Source organism: Ciconia boyciana, chromosome 19 (genome assembly GCF_034638445.1).
Source record: "Ciconia boyciana chromosome 19, ASM3463844v1, whole genome shotgun sequence".
NCBI lineage: Eukaryota > Metazoa > Chordata > Aves > Ciconiiformes > Ciconiidae > Ciconia > Ciconia boyciana.
The window spans coordinates 7,334,390-7,351,288 of record NC_132952.1 but is presented as its reverse complement, the minus strand read 5'-3'; the positions used below and the strand labels follow the sequence as shown (position 1 = coordinate 7,351,288).

Below are 16,899 nucleotides of genomic sequence, written 5' to 3'. Positions count from 1 at the left end.
AGCCCCCTCAAAGCCTATGGTATAGTTTCATCTTTGGGCTCCACCCCCAAGCAAACACTTCCTTCTTACAACATCAAGCTATAGGGCACCAGCTACATAAAGAATGTTATGTGACAGACAAAGTTGTTCCAGTCTCACATTTAAGGAGCTGTTAGGATTATCAACAAATGCATACAGGTTCTTGAATTCTGTAATACTTGCCATGAATAATCAGCCCTTCGTCTCTGTTTTGACAATACAAACGGAAGGCTTCTTCCAGTTCCATCTGAGATGAGATGGTACATGGGTCACCTAACAAAAAAGCAATACATTGGCAAATTTATGACTGAAGAATTAGGTGGAGAATTTCATTTAGTAAGATATGTGCCAGCCTCCAAGATTGCTCTTCCTTCAATCATTTGATATTAAGCTGGCATTTTGATCAAAGCTGAAATATATCTACATAATTTTTCCTTCTAATTTTATCAAAACTGTGTAGATAGAAATATACTATGTTGGTTTGCAAGGGGACAACAAAATACAGAAGTGAATAGATATGCTTAAAGATCTTTAACACACGGCAGAAAAAAGCAAGATCACTTCCTAGTAACCTGAATATTATAACTTTAATTCAAAATTAATTTACCCTTTGTTAAAAGGCCCATTATCTTACTTCCTCATCTTCACTGACTGCAGAACCATGATATGATAACTTAAAAGTTACAAAGGTACACATAGGTTCTAGCTGAGTGTCTTGCTAGACCGACAACAAAGCAATCTATGATTAAAAAGTGGAAAAAATAAGATACACAGACAAAAGGCATGGATGGGATACAAATATGCCAACACTAATGTAGAGATAATTAATGTAAAATTAATTTCTCTGTAAAATTCCCTAAAGTTTTCAGGGTTGGCTTGTATGTTTTGGGGAAAATAGGTTCACATTTTTTCTTTTAACTTAAGATTTACAAGTAGAAGAAAAGCAAACAGAAGAATAAAAAGAGTCATGAAACCTGCCTAGCCACAAACAACCCTCTCTTTCAGAAAAAGATGTATCAAGCCTTAGTCTCTACAACTTTGTCTTCCGTACTCACATTCTACAGTAGCAGATTCAACAGAGCAACATGCCAGCCTCAATTTAAAGCATATACTAAAGAACTTAACTATTGAAATACATAAAACAGAAAAACCCATACACCCCAAACTACAAGATTCAGGATTAAATTCACATGGAAAAGAATAAAATAAATGGAGACACAAGCACTATCACACACTAAGGCCTGGGCTCAAGAACCATGCCTTATCCACACCTTATTACCATTTATCTGTAACCATATACCATTAGTTTTATATTACAAAAATATGCAGGAATGCAAGTATTCAGTCAGACAGGAGTACCCCGAAGATATTAAGTAGTAAGATTTTTAACTACTAAGATTTGGAAGACTAAGAACTACCTGTGGTATGGATATTAGCCTTTAAGCAGTGAAAATAAAGAACTCTATTTCTCTGAAGGAGAGACAGCCCAAAGATGGCTCTTCTCAGCTAAGAGAATGGACTTCAGTATGATTTGGAAGTAATGATATGACACATTGGTGATGTTCCATAAAAAACCCACTGAATTAATTTGACAGTGCAGAGAAAAAAAGCACTGGAAAAGCTTCTTGGGAGAACTGGAAGCTAAGCCAGAACACATGCATTACTGAGACCTATATTTCAGAAAATGACCTTTCCAAGGTATAAATCCTAATCAGTTTAAGCGAGGACATGTTTGCTTAATGTGGAACATAATACAGCAATACCTCTCTGGTAGACAGAAATACTGTTTTAACAGCCCATGATAACCTCTAGATCAGTGGTATCTCAACTTTTTTGACAGCACATCCCATCATTAAAGTTTTTTGAACACAAACACCCAATGAGTACAAGTTATGTATTACAAAAACATACGCAAATTGAAATTTTACAAGGATGAGATAAATATAAAATTTTTTAAAATATTTTTCTTAATGGTAAAAAAACTTACTTCTCAAAATATTAAAAATTAATTAAAAATATTTTTAGTGAGAGCTATGTGACTGAACATGCTTCATGACTTCTGAAAACATTGGTTTAACATTTCATGATGTAGTGATTCAAAGGTCTGGTTCTAAGCTCAGTTTATTTCAATACCAGGTTTTAATGGTGTCATAGCTAAAAAAGATAGCTCAAAGATACATAGATCCAAATGAAAGAAAGGCAGCATTGGCTGTGCTTACTAAATCATAATACTCATTCTTCAATCCTATCCACCATTTATGCAAAGGTTTTGTTGGCATTCAGTTCGGAACTTTCATCCTCTCTGATGTCAACTGGCTGTTCTTGCTAACTAATCTGAACATGCTGCATTTTTAACTAATGGGTTCAAAACCCACTGACACTGTTTGGAAGAGTTTAACAGGTTACCAAATTCCATTTCCAAGTTTAAGTGTACTGATGGAACAACAGAAATATCTCCAAACAGCCATTTTCAAAGTGCTCTCTCCACATAGCATGAGTTCCTTTTGTAAAGCAGTTACTTTGTCAGTCATTGGGATTAAGTGTTTGTTTTTTTGAAAACAACTGCTAGGTAGCATACTACTGACAGCCACTTGTCATCACAGATTATGTCCACATATTCAGAACTTCTATTTTTTTGCAAAAAAAAAAGCATAACTCATCTTTAACAACTCTTTTAAGCACTTTGGTGCAAGATAACCAGCTAACCTCTGCGAGGTACGAAAGTTTCATGGTCACTCCCCACCTTATTACTAAGTATTGTAAACATTGCAATACCTAAAGCTCTTGGTTTTATAAAATTAATCATACTGATGACATCCTGTAGCATGCACTTGTGGCTCCAAATCCTCTGCTGCAATAGCTTGCTGAGTGATGCAGTGGATGGATTTCATGTGCAGTGCTCTCTGTAACCTTACCCCAGAATCCTTTTTTCACTCCAGTCAAACCAGCCTCTCCATCAGTGGAGACTTACAGTTTTTCCATAACACATTGTTTTCATTGAAGTCATTTATTGTTGAGATTGTGCCTTTCTCCAGTACATCCTTCTTTCCTTCAGTGACTCACTAAAAACTACATCTTCACATACCTCATGACTGAAATAGAATCTAGCAAATATCATAAGCTGAGACATATTAGAAACATCTGTACTTTCATCCAACCATATAGCAAACTTCCCACACTGCATAGTTTGTTTTAATACTTGTTTCTTCAAACCTTCAGCAATATCTTCTACACCCCTTCCAACAGTATTTTCTGACAAAGGAATGCATTTCAGTTTGTCCCCATCTTGTTTTCTGTATATTATTCCAGCCATATTTACCATGACAGGAAGAACAAGTGTTTCCCCAATGGTAAGTGGCTTTTTGCCTTCTGCTATGAAGAAGCCTCAAAACTGTCTTCTAAAAATTTAACATAAGGTTTAGTGCAGTTCTGTAAAGTACAAAACTGCATATCACAAGACTTAAAATGTTTAAAACTTGTTAAAAAAACCCCCATAAAACGTAAACTTAAAACATGAAGAGAAAAAGAGGTAGAGGCTTGTCTTGCTCTGGATAATTTTTTAAATGTCTTGCTAATCATGATGGCTTCACACTACTATTATCTATTCTCTTAAAACACAACATACACTTAGGGTGAGGCTCATCATTAAAAATAGTGGATGTAAACACATATTTCAAATACTGTTCTTGATAATTTTGAATCTTTGACTGACTTGTCAGATCTGATGACATAGTCATCGTTTTTACCCTGTAGTGTGGCTGACAGTTCATACTTAGGAGTAGGAGAAATGTCAGCTCCACCATTTTCTTGTTGTCTGCCTGTGCTCACATTATTAGCATTACCTTGTGAGGGTTATTTTAGTTGAAACTAGATAATTAATCCTTAAAGCCACTTAACCAGGCACACGTAAACTGCAGTACATCACAATACACTGAAAGCAAGCAAATGAGTGAGGGCGTCACTCTCAACCCATGCAACTTTGTGGAACACCCACTCTTCCCTCTGCACACCTTGTTCACCATATGTGACACATGACTATATGATATATGGGCCAAGTAATGACACCAGTGTCAATCCACATATTAAATCAAGTAAAGCCTAATTTCTTAATTTTGAAAAAATATTCTTATTTTTTAAAAACATGTACCCCAGAGTGCATCTAGCCCTCTTTGAAGACCACTGCTCTTGATGATCTATAAATACTGCAAAATAATGCAACATGAAAGACAGAAGAATTATTTGTACTGCAAATCAACAATCCATATTCATAGAATCATAGAATAGTTTGAGTTGGAAGGGACCTTTAAAGGGCATCTAGTCCAACCCACCTGCAATGAGCAGGGACATCTTCAACTAGATCAGGTTGCTCAGAGCCCAGTCCAACCTGACCTTGAACGGTCCTTATATGTTTATGGGATTTTATTATGAGCAAGTTATTCATAGTTCAAATATTTTGGATCTTGTCAAAAACAGAGAAACACGAAAGAAAGCCCAACAGAAAATTAATTTTCTTCAGCTCTTTGGTAGGTTTTCTTTATCCATTAAGTCATCAGCAATTGTTTGCTTTAAGTTAGTTCAAAGAGAACATCTGTTTGTGCAATCAGTCAAATGAATTTAAATTACCTGTGGCAGTAAGTGGAAACACTCACTCATATGCAGAAATAGGATAACTCATGAAACCTGTGATGATTAAGGGCAGCCAAAAAAGCAGATTGGTTGAAACTTAACAACTTAGAATCAGGAATTAGAAAAAGGGTTGTACAGGTATGTATTTAACCAAGACTAGAAGAAAATGCTTATAGAACTGCAACTAAAGAGATTAGTTGTTTTAATTTAAGTAAACCTCAAAAAGTCAATGCAACAGATCTCCAAACCAAGAAACAGTTAACAGGAAACATGTCTTAAAATCCTCCAACTCAAAACTCATGAGGTGTTGTTCTTTCCTACAATACTCTTCCTTTTATTAGCAGTCATGCAGTTCAAATAGCTAAGCGCATGCAAAGTAATTACTCTCCATGCACTTCTGATGAGGTTACTTTTTATTAAGACTGCCATGAAACTGAGGGTTAGGAAACTGAAGTCAGTACAGTTGCCTCTATCTTTCTTGGTAATAAGAAGATAAAGAGTAAAATTTAAAAATAATTTATACTAGTCCCTGGTATCTTAAAAGGACTAGAATGTTCTTTGACTACAGGCTACCTCCTTCCTCAATCTTTATTTTGAAATTCCATTCACCCACCAAACCACACTACTTGGCTAAGAGTAGTTAGGCTGTTATTAAGAAAACCAAAACACAATTACAAATGTTTAGCCAAACCAATTTAGTACTTTTTCATCTTTCTGCATTCAGTTCTAGAAGTTCTGCGGCAGACCATGGCTTTGGCAAGGTACAACAGGAAAATAACCGAGCACCCGTCCAGTTGTATAATTGCATGGTAGCTGTTCTCATCCTACTCAGTCAAGAGTTCTGCCCATCATGAGTTACAGATGCACTACACTCCTGTTAAATCATAAGCAGACATGTACATTCCAAAAGGAAGCAAAAAAAAGTAGCAAAGGCACTCAGTGTCAAGTATCCCCATTTCACTACTACTCACAACAACCAGAAGGCTCTAACTTCAGGTTGCAGAGAACTGCCACACTTTACAGCAGAAAGAAATATGCAAACCCATCTCACATCATGCCGATATTCTGGATCCTACAGGAAGGGTAAATAAAAGGTAAGTTTATCTCATACAACTATTTGTGGAAGAATAATGATAAACTGCTTTACATCTGAAGATAACTTAGAACAATGAGATCTGGCAACATCAACCTTTCCTGCAGGAACAGTGTAAGAAACAGAGACTTTCACAACAAATCATTTTTACATGATTTTATAAACACCACATTCCACAAAAATAAAAGTTTACACTTTTTCCCATATATGAACACCTCCCCCTTTTTCTTTTTCTGGACATGACTGACTGTAGATCTACTGGGCGTTTTTCCCCGCCACAATGGGGAAACAACTTATTTCTGATATGTTTTTATTTAATGCCCATTATCTTTGAAAAATGGTGCTCTGAAGTATCAGTCAAGTGGAAAAAAAACCACAAAACCAAATTCAAGTCACCTTTATTTCATGTTTGGTCATTGTATTTTACATCAACAAGATATTAACAACCAGTTTAATAGAATGCTCTGTTAAATATAGACAACATTTACCCTCTAATTCTTGAATAGGGTATGTTAGACCACTAATATAATCAACGCTATAATCAGTGACAATCATGCAGTTGCCAGAGACAACCACCATAAACAGAGAAAATCAATTACTAGAATTCTTAGCAGCTACCTTGCATAAAATACAAAAATCCTAAAAGAGTTAAAAACAGTCTTCTGATATTACAATTGCATTGCTTCTCAGAAACACATTCATTCAAAAGACAAATCACAATTCAGAAGACACAAATGCCTATGTCATTCTGGAAGCTGACAGGGTTAAAAACATCAAAAAGTGATCTTGCCAAGAATTTTAAATTTAGAATTTTCAGAGGTACAGCATTAGGTCTACAAAAGTCTGAAATTAAAACAAACTTTGCATTCAGCATAGAAGTATAGAATAGTAAAACACTGAAGTTCTACAAAGCCTTCACTTCTATAAAGCGAATTCAAGTGCTATTGCAATCAACCTTGATGTTTTCAGACTCATTTCTCCAAACTCCCTGCTTTATAAGACAGGGTTATGTACCCTGGTATTTAGAAACAAAAAGTAACTCCACAATATGGAATTTGTTTATACAAGTTTCCTCAATGCCCCTTGTTTGTACCACAATGAACAATAAACCCAAGAATGCCTAAGTAGTATTTCAGTACAATACCTTCATCATCAATCCACTTGAGGGTAATTGGCTGTTCCTGTTGTAAATTACACATCTCATGCACTTCATCACAAAGTTCATCATAGCTCATTGATGCCTCCAAGTTTGTTATCAGGATGTCCCTGCATGAGATGAAAACATAAGCTTTTATCAGAAAATATCCACACTAGCCTGCATATTCCAACAATTCCACCTATGGAGTCTAATCTGCAAAATCATACTTCCAAAATCAGCATTCCTCATATAAAATGCTCCCACTAATGTAAATTAGTTGCCAGAAGTCAACAGAATTACATCTCACACTGTTTAATTTTTTTGAAATGCTTTAGTATGGAGGAATTAAGTGTGTTAATGATCTATCTTTAATGCATGTTTACTTGGGTGAGTCAAGTTCCCTTATTACAACTATCAGCATTTGAAGTGTTATAAAAACACATCAGATTTTGTAAGAATTAAATTTTTATCCAGGTACTTCTTCTATCGGAGGATAAATAAAATCTCAATTATTGTAAAATCCTTTTAAAATGTAGGTTTTTCCTCGCATCCACTACATTGTTAGAGAGAAAGCCTTGTTTAGGTGAATTATCAAAAGATATCATTACAAGAAAATTCAGCTAAAACCTTGCTCAAATTCTGTGTCTTGTGCTCTACCTTTATACTGTTTGGAGAACATGAACCCAATACGTAACTCTGCTACTGTAAACCATACAGCATGCTCAGGCATTCGTGAGAGTAACTCTTGATATAGTGAAAGCCCACACAGTACTGTCAAGCAGGACAACGATTTAAAAAAAAAAAAAGAAAAGGTTATGCAAAACAAAATACAACATGTGGCAATACAAACTAGACTTTCTCCTGTTTTCTACATATTTTTTGAATGACAGACTCAAGGAAACCAACTGATTAAACAAGTGCAGGAAGAAAGAGATGTACTTAAGTCATCTCAGTGCTTTCAAAACCTTCTAGGCAATAATTAGGAAACAGTTTTGTAGTTAGTGGCTCCTGGTGTATGTAATTCTTTCCCCTCTTGGTTTAATACAGCAAATATCTCAGAAGTTTCCCAACATGACTGAGACAGTTGTCCTATTTTCATACTGTGTGACAAGTCATTTTAGAAAACATGCTATATTACATATTTTGCCTACTTATGTCTTTCAACCAGAAGCCAAAAAGTACTACACTGAACTAAGAACCTTAAATTCTATGACTTGCATTTTAAATTATATGCACTAATAACTTTGCATTTCGCCTTTGCTGAGAAAAATTACAGTAAGCAAAGCTCTAAAACAATCATTTTAAAGAACTGTACTAAGTTTCAAATTCAGATTAAAAGCACTGCTACCTTTTCAAGTGTACCTTTAATCTACAACTTGTAAAGTTCTCAAAGAGCAGCAACTTAATAATTCTTCATAATAAAATGGAAAGAGAAACACATACACTAACTGCCAACCCGCAAATCCTATTATTGTACAATACTGAGAGCTGTCAGGTGAGGCTGAATTTAAAAACATCTCCCTGTCAAAAAACTCATATTTTATGCACTTATGAAAGTAAGAGACCAAACTAGTTCAAAGTAGTGTTTGAGGTCTGGTGCAATGCCTTGCACCAAGACAAGGTCACTAACAAATGCCGCTCATTACTTAATGCACTGCCACCGCAAGCTACTCATGAAATCAAGTAGCTATAGATCTGCGGTAACTCTGGACAATCACGCTTTCACAAGTATCTAAATAATATTCAAAAACTGAAGCTATGCAGTAAGACAATACTCTACCGTGCACACTACAAACTCCAACTAAAGCTGACAAATACTAATCAGCCTTAAATTGTTATAATTATTATAAACAGATGGCACTGCCATTGTACAGGTAAATTAATAAACTTCATATTGGACAAAAAACAGCTGAAGTATGTTAAATAGCACCTATTGCAGATGCAAACATTAATGATATTTATTCAAATTATCATCTCAATGATGTCCATGTTCCTTTTGAGATTTACTGTGTTTAATCTTCATGTCTGTACAGCCACATTAGGCAATCAGGTCACAGATAAATGAAAATCATTCATTGGTTAACACTAAAGAATCCCACAGGACACTTTTTTGTCAGGTATCTGAAACTGGACACTACAAAGTAATACGAAGAACTAATGACCACTAAGTTGTGTATGAGCAAGAGAATAATACACATTGATAGACTGTGTCACCATTTAGAACCAAGGTAACATACAGCAAACGATACCGCATCACTGCTCTATTTAAATGAAGTGATTTCAAGTAACCAGGTATAAACCAGATAAAGTAACTGAAATAATGAAATGAGAATTACACAAGTTTACTTTATTTTGCAATCTACTTATGCAGTTATTTATACTATGCTATGTTAGGAACTCTGTCACACCCAGAAACATGAATACCTAAGATACTAGGACTCCACAGAGATAGACTTAACATACACGTGTTTTAGAACTTCCTCATGCTTAGATTTTTAACTGGGATTTCAAAATGATGTATTGTACTACTACTTTAATTTTTTAGCAGCTATCTGAATGAGCTTGTCCTTAATTCCAAAGTTGTCCCAGCATCAATAATTTCCTACAGTTTGTCAAAGTTGTTCAAAAGGTGTGTCACACTTTAATGGAGATAATCAGTTACACAGCCTATAATGCCAAAAATCATCAGCTGTTACTCACAGAATTTGATCAGTAGAACAAAACCAAAATTCATGGAGTTTGCAACTCCTGTTTTGTAAATTGACATATTATAGACTTCATAGCTAATGGAAATTACTGAACATAGTGTTGTAGGAGAAACTACGGTAGTAGTTTATTGTAAAACATCATAATAATTCCACATGAATTCTAATAGTGACACAAGTTATCACCTCCTCCATTTCTGTGCAGACAAGTTCTACAGACACACTCCTTTCACTTTATATCAACAGCATCTGCCAGCAAGCCATCCCAAAGTGTTTACACTAAGCTCTATTTGTGTTTTAGTGCCTTCCCTTACAGAGCTAAGGCAGCTCTCCTATTGCTGTTTCAGAGAAGCACATATCCATGTATCTCAGAGAAGTGCATCACACAAGTATTTGTAGTTCAGATGTTCTTTTCAACTTAAGCCTATATATGACATGATTCAGAGGTGCAGGATAAAGCTATTGAGCAGAAAATAATTATTAGAAATAGCAGATATATGGTACAAATCTTTCACCCAGAGTTCATAAAGCAGTTTACATGCATCTATTAAATAACCAAAACAAAACCATGGTGCAGATTAACGATAACAAAACCCACTTGATCTGCATTAACTATTACTAACACATTTCAGAAATTACTGAGCAGCATGCAGTCCCATCTACTTTCATAGATTATTTCCTGTAAAGTAAATTTTACTTCAAGTAAAGTAGCAAATGTCTACATTTTATTAAGACATAAGTTTTGTCATGAATTCTCACCACTAAAAGCTTATCTATGTTTTCATTAAGCAAGTTTTCATATGAAAATTTAACCTGTAGATAAATGAACTGTAAACTAACAGATTCTACTAGACCTTCAATTTACAGGTGGCAAAATGAAGACAAAAATCAAATGACTAGGCATAAGGAAAGAATTAAAGTCAGTAGCACAGCTAGAAATTGAAGCCAGCTAAAGTAAAAACAGATACATTTTCATACCAATTTGAGAAAACTAGCATTTACCAAATAAATACAATTGCTCTAGAATTCTAAACTCAGGACGTCAAAACTACTCAGCATTGACCTGGTAGATAAGTTTAACAAGAAAGCATTTTTTCAATAAAATTTGGCAGTGACTTTCATAATTACATTACATTTAATTCAAAATAGCATTTTTCCACACCACAATATAAAAACAACCACAGCAGTAGCAACATTTACTTATTTAGCAGTAAAACATCAGACAAGATGACTTGGGTCACTTATCAAACCCCAGTAAGTTCAGTCTAAATACTTCAAATCAAGTCCAAGAATTTACTTAGGCCAAATATTTAACTCCTCAAATGACTTAAACTTAGGCCTTGAAGGAAGACAGGAGAGACAAAAGCAACATTAATGTACAAGGTTCTCACAGTGGCAGCAAACCAATTAGATCAAATATGTCTGAAAAAAAGCGCCAAATTTCATGTTGAAGTAATAAAATCTTCCTGACTCTACTGATAACTGACTGAAGTAATAAAGGACCATGACTTTTTTTTTTATTATAGTCTTAAACTAGAGCTGCAAAAATAAGCATTGTGAAGATAACTGAAGCAGCTGTGTTCACATCTCATCAGCTGTGGTAACTACTTGGCATTGACCTGGTAGATAAGTTTAACAAGAAAGCATTTTTTCAATAAAATTTCAAGCTGCATTAGTCACATTACTGGGAGGGGAGCAGGGGAAATAAGTAATCAAAAATTAAAGGGCAAACTATACAAGAGTTTACTTTTAGCACTTACTCACAACAAGAAAACAAAGCTTGTGGGTTTGATTTATTTTTTTAATCACTTAAAACTGAGTTTTCAAGCAGCTTGCATAGGTTCATCTAAATTTACTGATAACTTGTGATCTAAGCAAAATGCCCTCATTTCTCGTATTTACCTAAATAATTCCAATAATAATTCCTTCTAAAATTTCTATAAGACAAAAAAAGGACAAAACCAATGGCACCAACTTGTTATTTCAAGACTTACATATCTATCCACAAAGAAACACATCCTGTAATTTTCCAAGACAGAAAGTGCTGTAACTTAAAATAGTATCTCAAAATCCCCACTACAAAAGGACTCGTATTAAACATTACATGTTTTGTCCCAAGGAGCACACAGTCCCAAATTGACATCTGTAAGTGGAAACCTGTATTTCACAGCCTCCCACTAATTTTAGCAGTAACTTGTAGAGTTCACTAGGTAAAATGCATCATATCTTTATTACAAAGTAGATACAATAAAATATAAAAACTGTGCCTGGATGCAAGAGATGGATCTATACCTGTCTGTGACCATGAACATTTGTAACAAAACAGAAATCAATAACCCATCAACCCAGAATAATTGTATGCTGGTTTTGCACATTTTACCCCCTTTCGAGAGAAGAATAAACTTAACTCTTTTCCACAATCAGCATGCTGCAGGAGTCTGGATGGTGTTTCAATAGCCCAGAAGTTTACCGACCTGATCTGACATTAATTACAAATCCACCAACACCCTGGTAACTCTACCACTACGTCAGACTATGAACTCGTGCTCAATACGCTTCAAAATTAGACAGGACATGATATAGAGGAGAGAACATGCTGACTTACCCACTATAGTGTGTTTTTACTCTGATGAAGTCTTTGTTCAAATCAATTTTTGAGCCCATTCTGCTAGGCATGATCTGTATTTAGCAGTCTAAATGAAATTATAAATATACAGAAATAAGTTCATTCAAGACAGATAACTCATTTAATTCTGAAGTGAACAGCGTCACATGTGAAATATGCGTTTCTCCTCCAGATGATTTTCAATCCAGCTGCAAAGAAAGAAAACCGGAATACAGATGAATATACACACACTCTACTAAACAAATGAGTTGTGTCAAATTTTATGAACACAAATAGCTTTCCATAGAACAGCAAGAAACCAAAAGGAAAATATACAAGACCATTGATCTGCACAGAAATTAAATGAGATGAGTTAAAGATACCCTGTACAATTTAGTTTTACAGAAATATCCCAAGCATTTAAGGATGTTTTTTAATAAAACATCCAACAGTTCCCTCTTGGCCAAAAATACTGCAAAGAAATCTTTACTTATTCATCAACACAGCTTCTGGCTCTTTTCTTCCAAAGAGTGGAGTATTTTAATTCAAAATAGTTTTTATACACATGGAAGAGGGCTATCAATTAATGTTCATTACAAATTTACCCAAGAAAAGCAGAAGAGGAACTCCAAGGGGCAATTTAAGTGACCTTTCGATTGGAGACTGACAAACGTCCTGTTTATTCAAAATTACCCCCACCATCCCTTATATATATATATTTATTTATATGCACATTCAGACAGCTCCCTAACCCCACTGGCTGGGGAAGAAGGGCCACAGGTACGAGGGAAAGACACAGAATTCGGCCTCCCCACCGCTCCTCCGCTGTGGGGTCAGGAGAAAGATGCAGCCCCTTCCTGTCCGACCCAGGGACCCCCCTCCGCGGCCTGCCGGAGACACGGGCTGCACACAAGCCGGGTGGGGAGCGACCGGGAGGCGACACTGTCGCTCGGGACCAAGTCGCGCCGCCGCTGTCCTGCCTGGTGCCGCGCTCCGTGCCAGGATGGCGGGCGGGGGCTCTCCCCAGCCTCCCCACCCAGCACCTTCAGGACTGCCCCCTCCTCCTACCTGCTCCGACCGAGGGAGGTCCCACCCCAGAGAGCGGGGCCCCATGGGTCCCGCTTCCCTCCTGCTCCGCGAACCCGCCGAGCGCAGGGGACGCTCTCTGCCCAGAGCCCGCGTCTCCGGCCGCGTCCCAGCGGTGCTCGGCTACACCTCCACGGCCTGAAGTTGCTCAAAGTCCCGCGAGGAAGTCTAGGATCGGACTTCGACTCCCCGCCGCCCTCCCTGCCGGCGGGTCCCCGGAGAAGGACGGCAGCAGCGCGCGGCACCAGAAGCCCCCGGGTCTCCGCTCAGCCGCCACCCCCCCTCACCGCCCCGCTCCCGCCTGCTCTAGGGGCAACGGCGCCACCGCGCCGAACATGGCGGACTAAGAAGGTTAGCGCCCACAGCCAATAGAGCACCTCCTACACTACCTGTCAGCCAATAGCAAGCTCCGACTCACCTGGAGCCAATCCCCAAAAGGATCCCACCCACCGACGACCAATCATAGGCCGGGAACCGTTACCTGGGGAGTAGGAGGGTCTCAGCCAATCAAAAGCGAGAGAGGACGAGGCAGGAGAACACCTGCAGCCAATGGGAGAAGCAAGCGGCAGGCGCGCCGCTCCCGCGAGGGTGGCGGGTGAGGTGACAGGTGCGCAGGGCAGAGCCAGGCGGCCGCCCTCCGCCTGGCCCTCCGGGGCTGCTGCCGGCCGCGCTCCGGGGCCCCGCTGGAGACTTTCGGTGCCTTGCCGTGCCCGTGCAGGCACGTACCGAGACGCGGTAGCGCCGTGGCGGAAGGAGGCCCCAGGCCTGAGAGGAGAGGCGGGTGCGACCGTTACCGCGCTGTGGGGGCAGCGAGCTTGCGCCCCTGCCCTCCTCGGAGCCCTCTGAGAGGTAGTGAGTGAGGCGTCCCGGCTGCCGCAGGCCTGGGGCTTCCCGATGTGGCCTCGCCGGGCTCGCCTTCGGCGGTGGCAGCGGCGGCCTCCCCCGGGCTCCCCTGCGAGCGGTGCCCCGCGCCGGGCGGGCGACAGGGTGCGCGGGGCCGCCTCAGGGCTGGGCCGGGGCGGTGCTGAGGGGAGGGGCGGGGCCCGGCAGCAGCGGCGGCCTCCGCCCGCGGGGTGGCCCGGCGGAGGAGGGGGTCTGTCCCGCGGTCGTCCACAGGCACAGCCCCCCCCCCCCCATCTTCAAACAAAAAAGAAGCCCACTCCCCAAAACAAATACCCTGCCAGCACAGCCCCCCGGCCCAACGGCCTGGCTGCCTCACCCGAATCTTTCAGAATTGCTTCCCGGGAAAACTCACTTCCACAGGAGCATAATCTCCCATGAGTATAAATATAGCATCCAACCTTGAGAGGTTTCATTCAAAACTGTTAAAGCAGGAAAACCACGGCCAAGATAATAAAAAGGAAATAAAATAACAAAGATAAACAACATTAGACTTCTGAGTGGCCAGACCAGAAGGGAGAAAGGAAAACGATGGGATACATTGCATTTGTGTTACTGAATTAACCACAATTTCACAAGAGCAAGTCTGTGAAATGGTTAATGCCCTTAGCTTTATAAAGTTGGTTTTTGTTTTGTTTTTTTTTCTAGTGATACTTTGATCTTTTGATTTCAAACTGTGAATCAGCTGTGACTGAAGCAAAGCTGGCTCCTGTGTAAAGGAGATCAGGGCTTTGCCTGTTCTGCAGACGAAGGCGTGGGATAGTTAACTCACAGAGTCCCCTAGTGGAAATGCTGCTTGTACCGGCCAAACAGCTGTTCTTGGGTATCTTCAAACGATTTTCCAAGCAAATAAGCTACCCAAGCAAAAGGTTTGCTTTGGGGCTTTTGTTGACCTACTTATATCCACCACTGGGCAACAGTAGCCCGCCAAATTTGAAAAATAAACCAAACCAAGGTGTCACAACTATTAGATTTTTTTGACTACCTGGAGTTGAACAGTCATAATCTGTATTTTGAAAAAGGAAAAAAAAAATCGATCCTTAGTCTCCTGCTATTACCTTGTGTACACCTACATCAAGTTCTTTTTAGGCACCATTGAACACTTTCACAATATCTTTACGGGGTTTTGTGGGTGTATATGTGTTGGTGAGTTTGCACCAGTGTAGCCCTGAGTCTTCTTTTGGTGTTTCTACAATCTTCCAAAATACAAATAAATAATAGTTAACACTAGTTTAAGTAGCAGTAAAGTGGCAAAACTCATTCCCATCAGTGTGGATGTTTTCTCTGACACCAAGGAAATGCACCAAACGGTTTCATTTATCAGTCTTCAATCTGAATTATTCGTGTATCCACTGTTAATTTTATCTTAGTGGGAACTGTCAATGTGGTTTCAAAATGGGCCCTTAAATCTTCATGTGTTCCAAATTTCCTCTGCTTAAAATGGAGAACATTATGTAAGATATGTCTACAAACAGAATTCTTTCAGGGCAAGCTAGACTTTGATCTCCCTGTCATGTCAATTAGACAACTTCAGCTCCTTGAGTCGTTAGATTGGGAGATAAAAGGTAGTGCAGTTCTTCAGAACTGTGATTTGAGGTTTTGGGTGTTTTATTGTAGGTATTTTTTCCTAGCACAACATACTGAGGACAAAAGATTAGGTACATTGTCAGTGCTTGACGAAAATCTTAACGATAATATTTTTACATCTTGCAGAGATATTTTGTAGTTGATCAATTAGTACTAATGCTGTTATTTTAGAAGTCTTATTTTGAGTTGGTTTGTATTTTATTATATTACAAGACTGTTTAAACACTTGAATTTCTTAATAGATGCTTCCCACTTCTGGGCAGATGGTATTTTTTGGAGAGGATGTCAGCTTTACTCTGTGCATTAGCTAACAAGGTTGTTAACTGGTTTGAAAATGCAATATGTTGTATGATCATTGTTTCTGGCATATTGTTTTTGAAATACAATCGACTTCTGTTGTCCTAGAGCTGTAAATCCTGAGTGTATTTCTGAGCTTTTTTTTTTGCGCTTTTTTTTCCCAGATGGCAGGGCATTGCACTTTTGTCCTCTACTAAACCATCCTCAGCTTAATAAAAAGTTGTAATATTGCTGTCCACTTGTCCACTACACCTAGATTTGAAGACCTGACAGGCTCCTACAGGTAACTTAATTTTATTTTATTCCAGGTTTAAATGAGATACTTACTGCATCTAAAATTTTAGTTCTTTTTTTAATTATTATTATCTCAAGATCAGATCTTTTACTCTGAAGAGCAGACTATGAAGTTAACTGATCTGTTTGAGAAAGAAAATGCTTAAAAAAAGTTTTTTTCAAATATTTCAGTTCTGTTTTGAAAATAAGTCCTATCATATCCAGCACAACAAAATGGGAGTTTCCCGTTCTTGCATTCCTTTCTTTATATGATGAGCTTTGGCAAATCACAAATCTCTGTCACATAGCCTAAAATAATTTTTTTAAGAGGTGGGATAATAGCAATTTCCTTACCAGTATTGGTAATTAAGTTCTCTAAGAAGGAAGGAAGAGTTTCCTCCTGCTGGAAATAGCCATGCGGACTTGCCTTTCTATTTTTAAAAGTCAGTGTGGCTTATTAGCAACCAGGATCAATAGCAGCCAATACTAACCCAGAGCTGCTGAAGTCTAGTGTAAGTTATCTTAAGGAGGATATACTTAATATTCACTTAACTCTCGTTCTTAGTGAAAT

General features: G+C 38.4%; 1 protein-coding gene across 3 annotated transcripts in view; it reads right to left on the bottom strand.

Moving 5' to 3' along the window:
- Positions 1–14,272, bottom strand: part of PRKCZ (protein kinase C zeta) — a 72,086-nt gene extending 57,814 nt beyond the window's left edge. Inside the window, exons 1-4 of one of the 3 annotated variants that reach the window (XM_072883778.1) lie at positions 13,753–14,272; positions 12,186–12,394; positions 6,882–7,003; positions 202–291 (exon numbers count right to left, since the gene is read on the bottom strand). In XM_072883778.1, coding sequence (XP_072739879.1) covers positions 202–291; positions 6,882–7,003; positions 12,186–12,256 — 283 coding nt within the window. In that variant the 5' untranslated portion in view covers positions 12,257–12,394; positions 13,753–14,272. Of the gene's footprint in view, positions 1–201; positions 292–5,615; positions 5,707–6,881; positions 7,004–12,185; positions 12,395–13,253; positions 13,533–13,752 lie in introns of those variants that run through there. The other 2 variants (XM_072883777.1, XM_072883779.1) reach the window with 2 other exon arrangements.
- Positions 14,273–16,899: the final 2,627 nt, after the last annotated feature.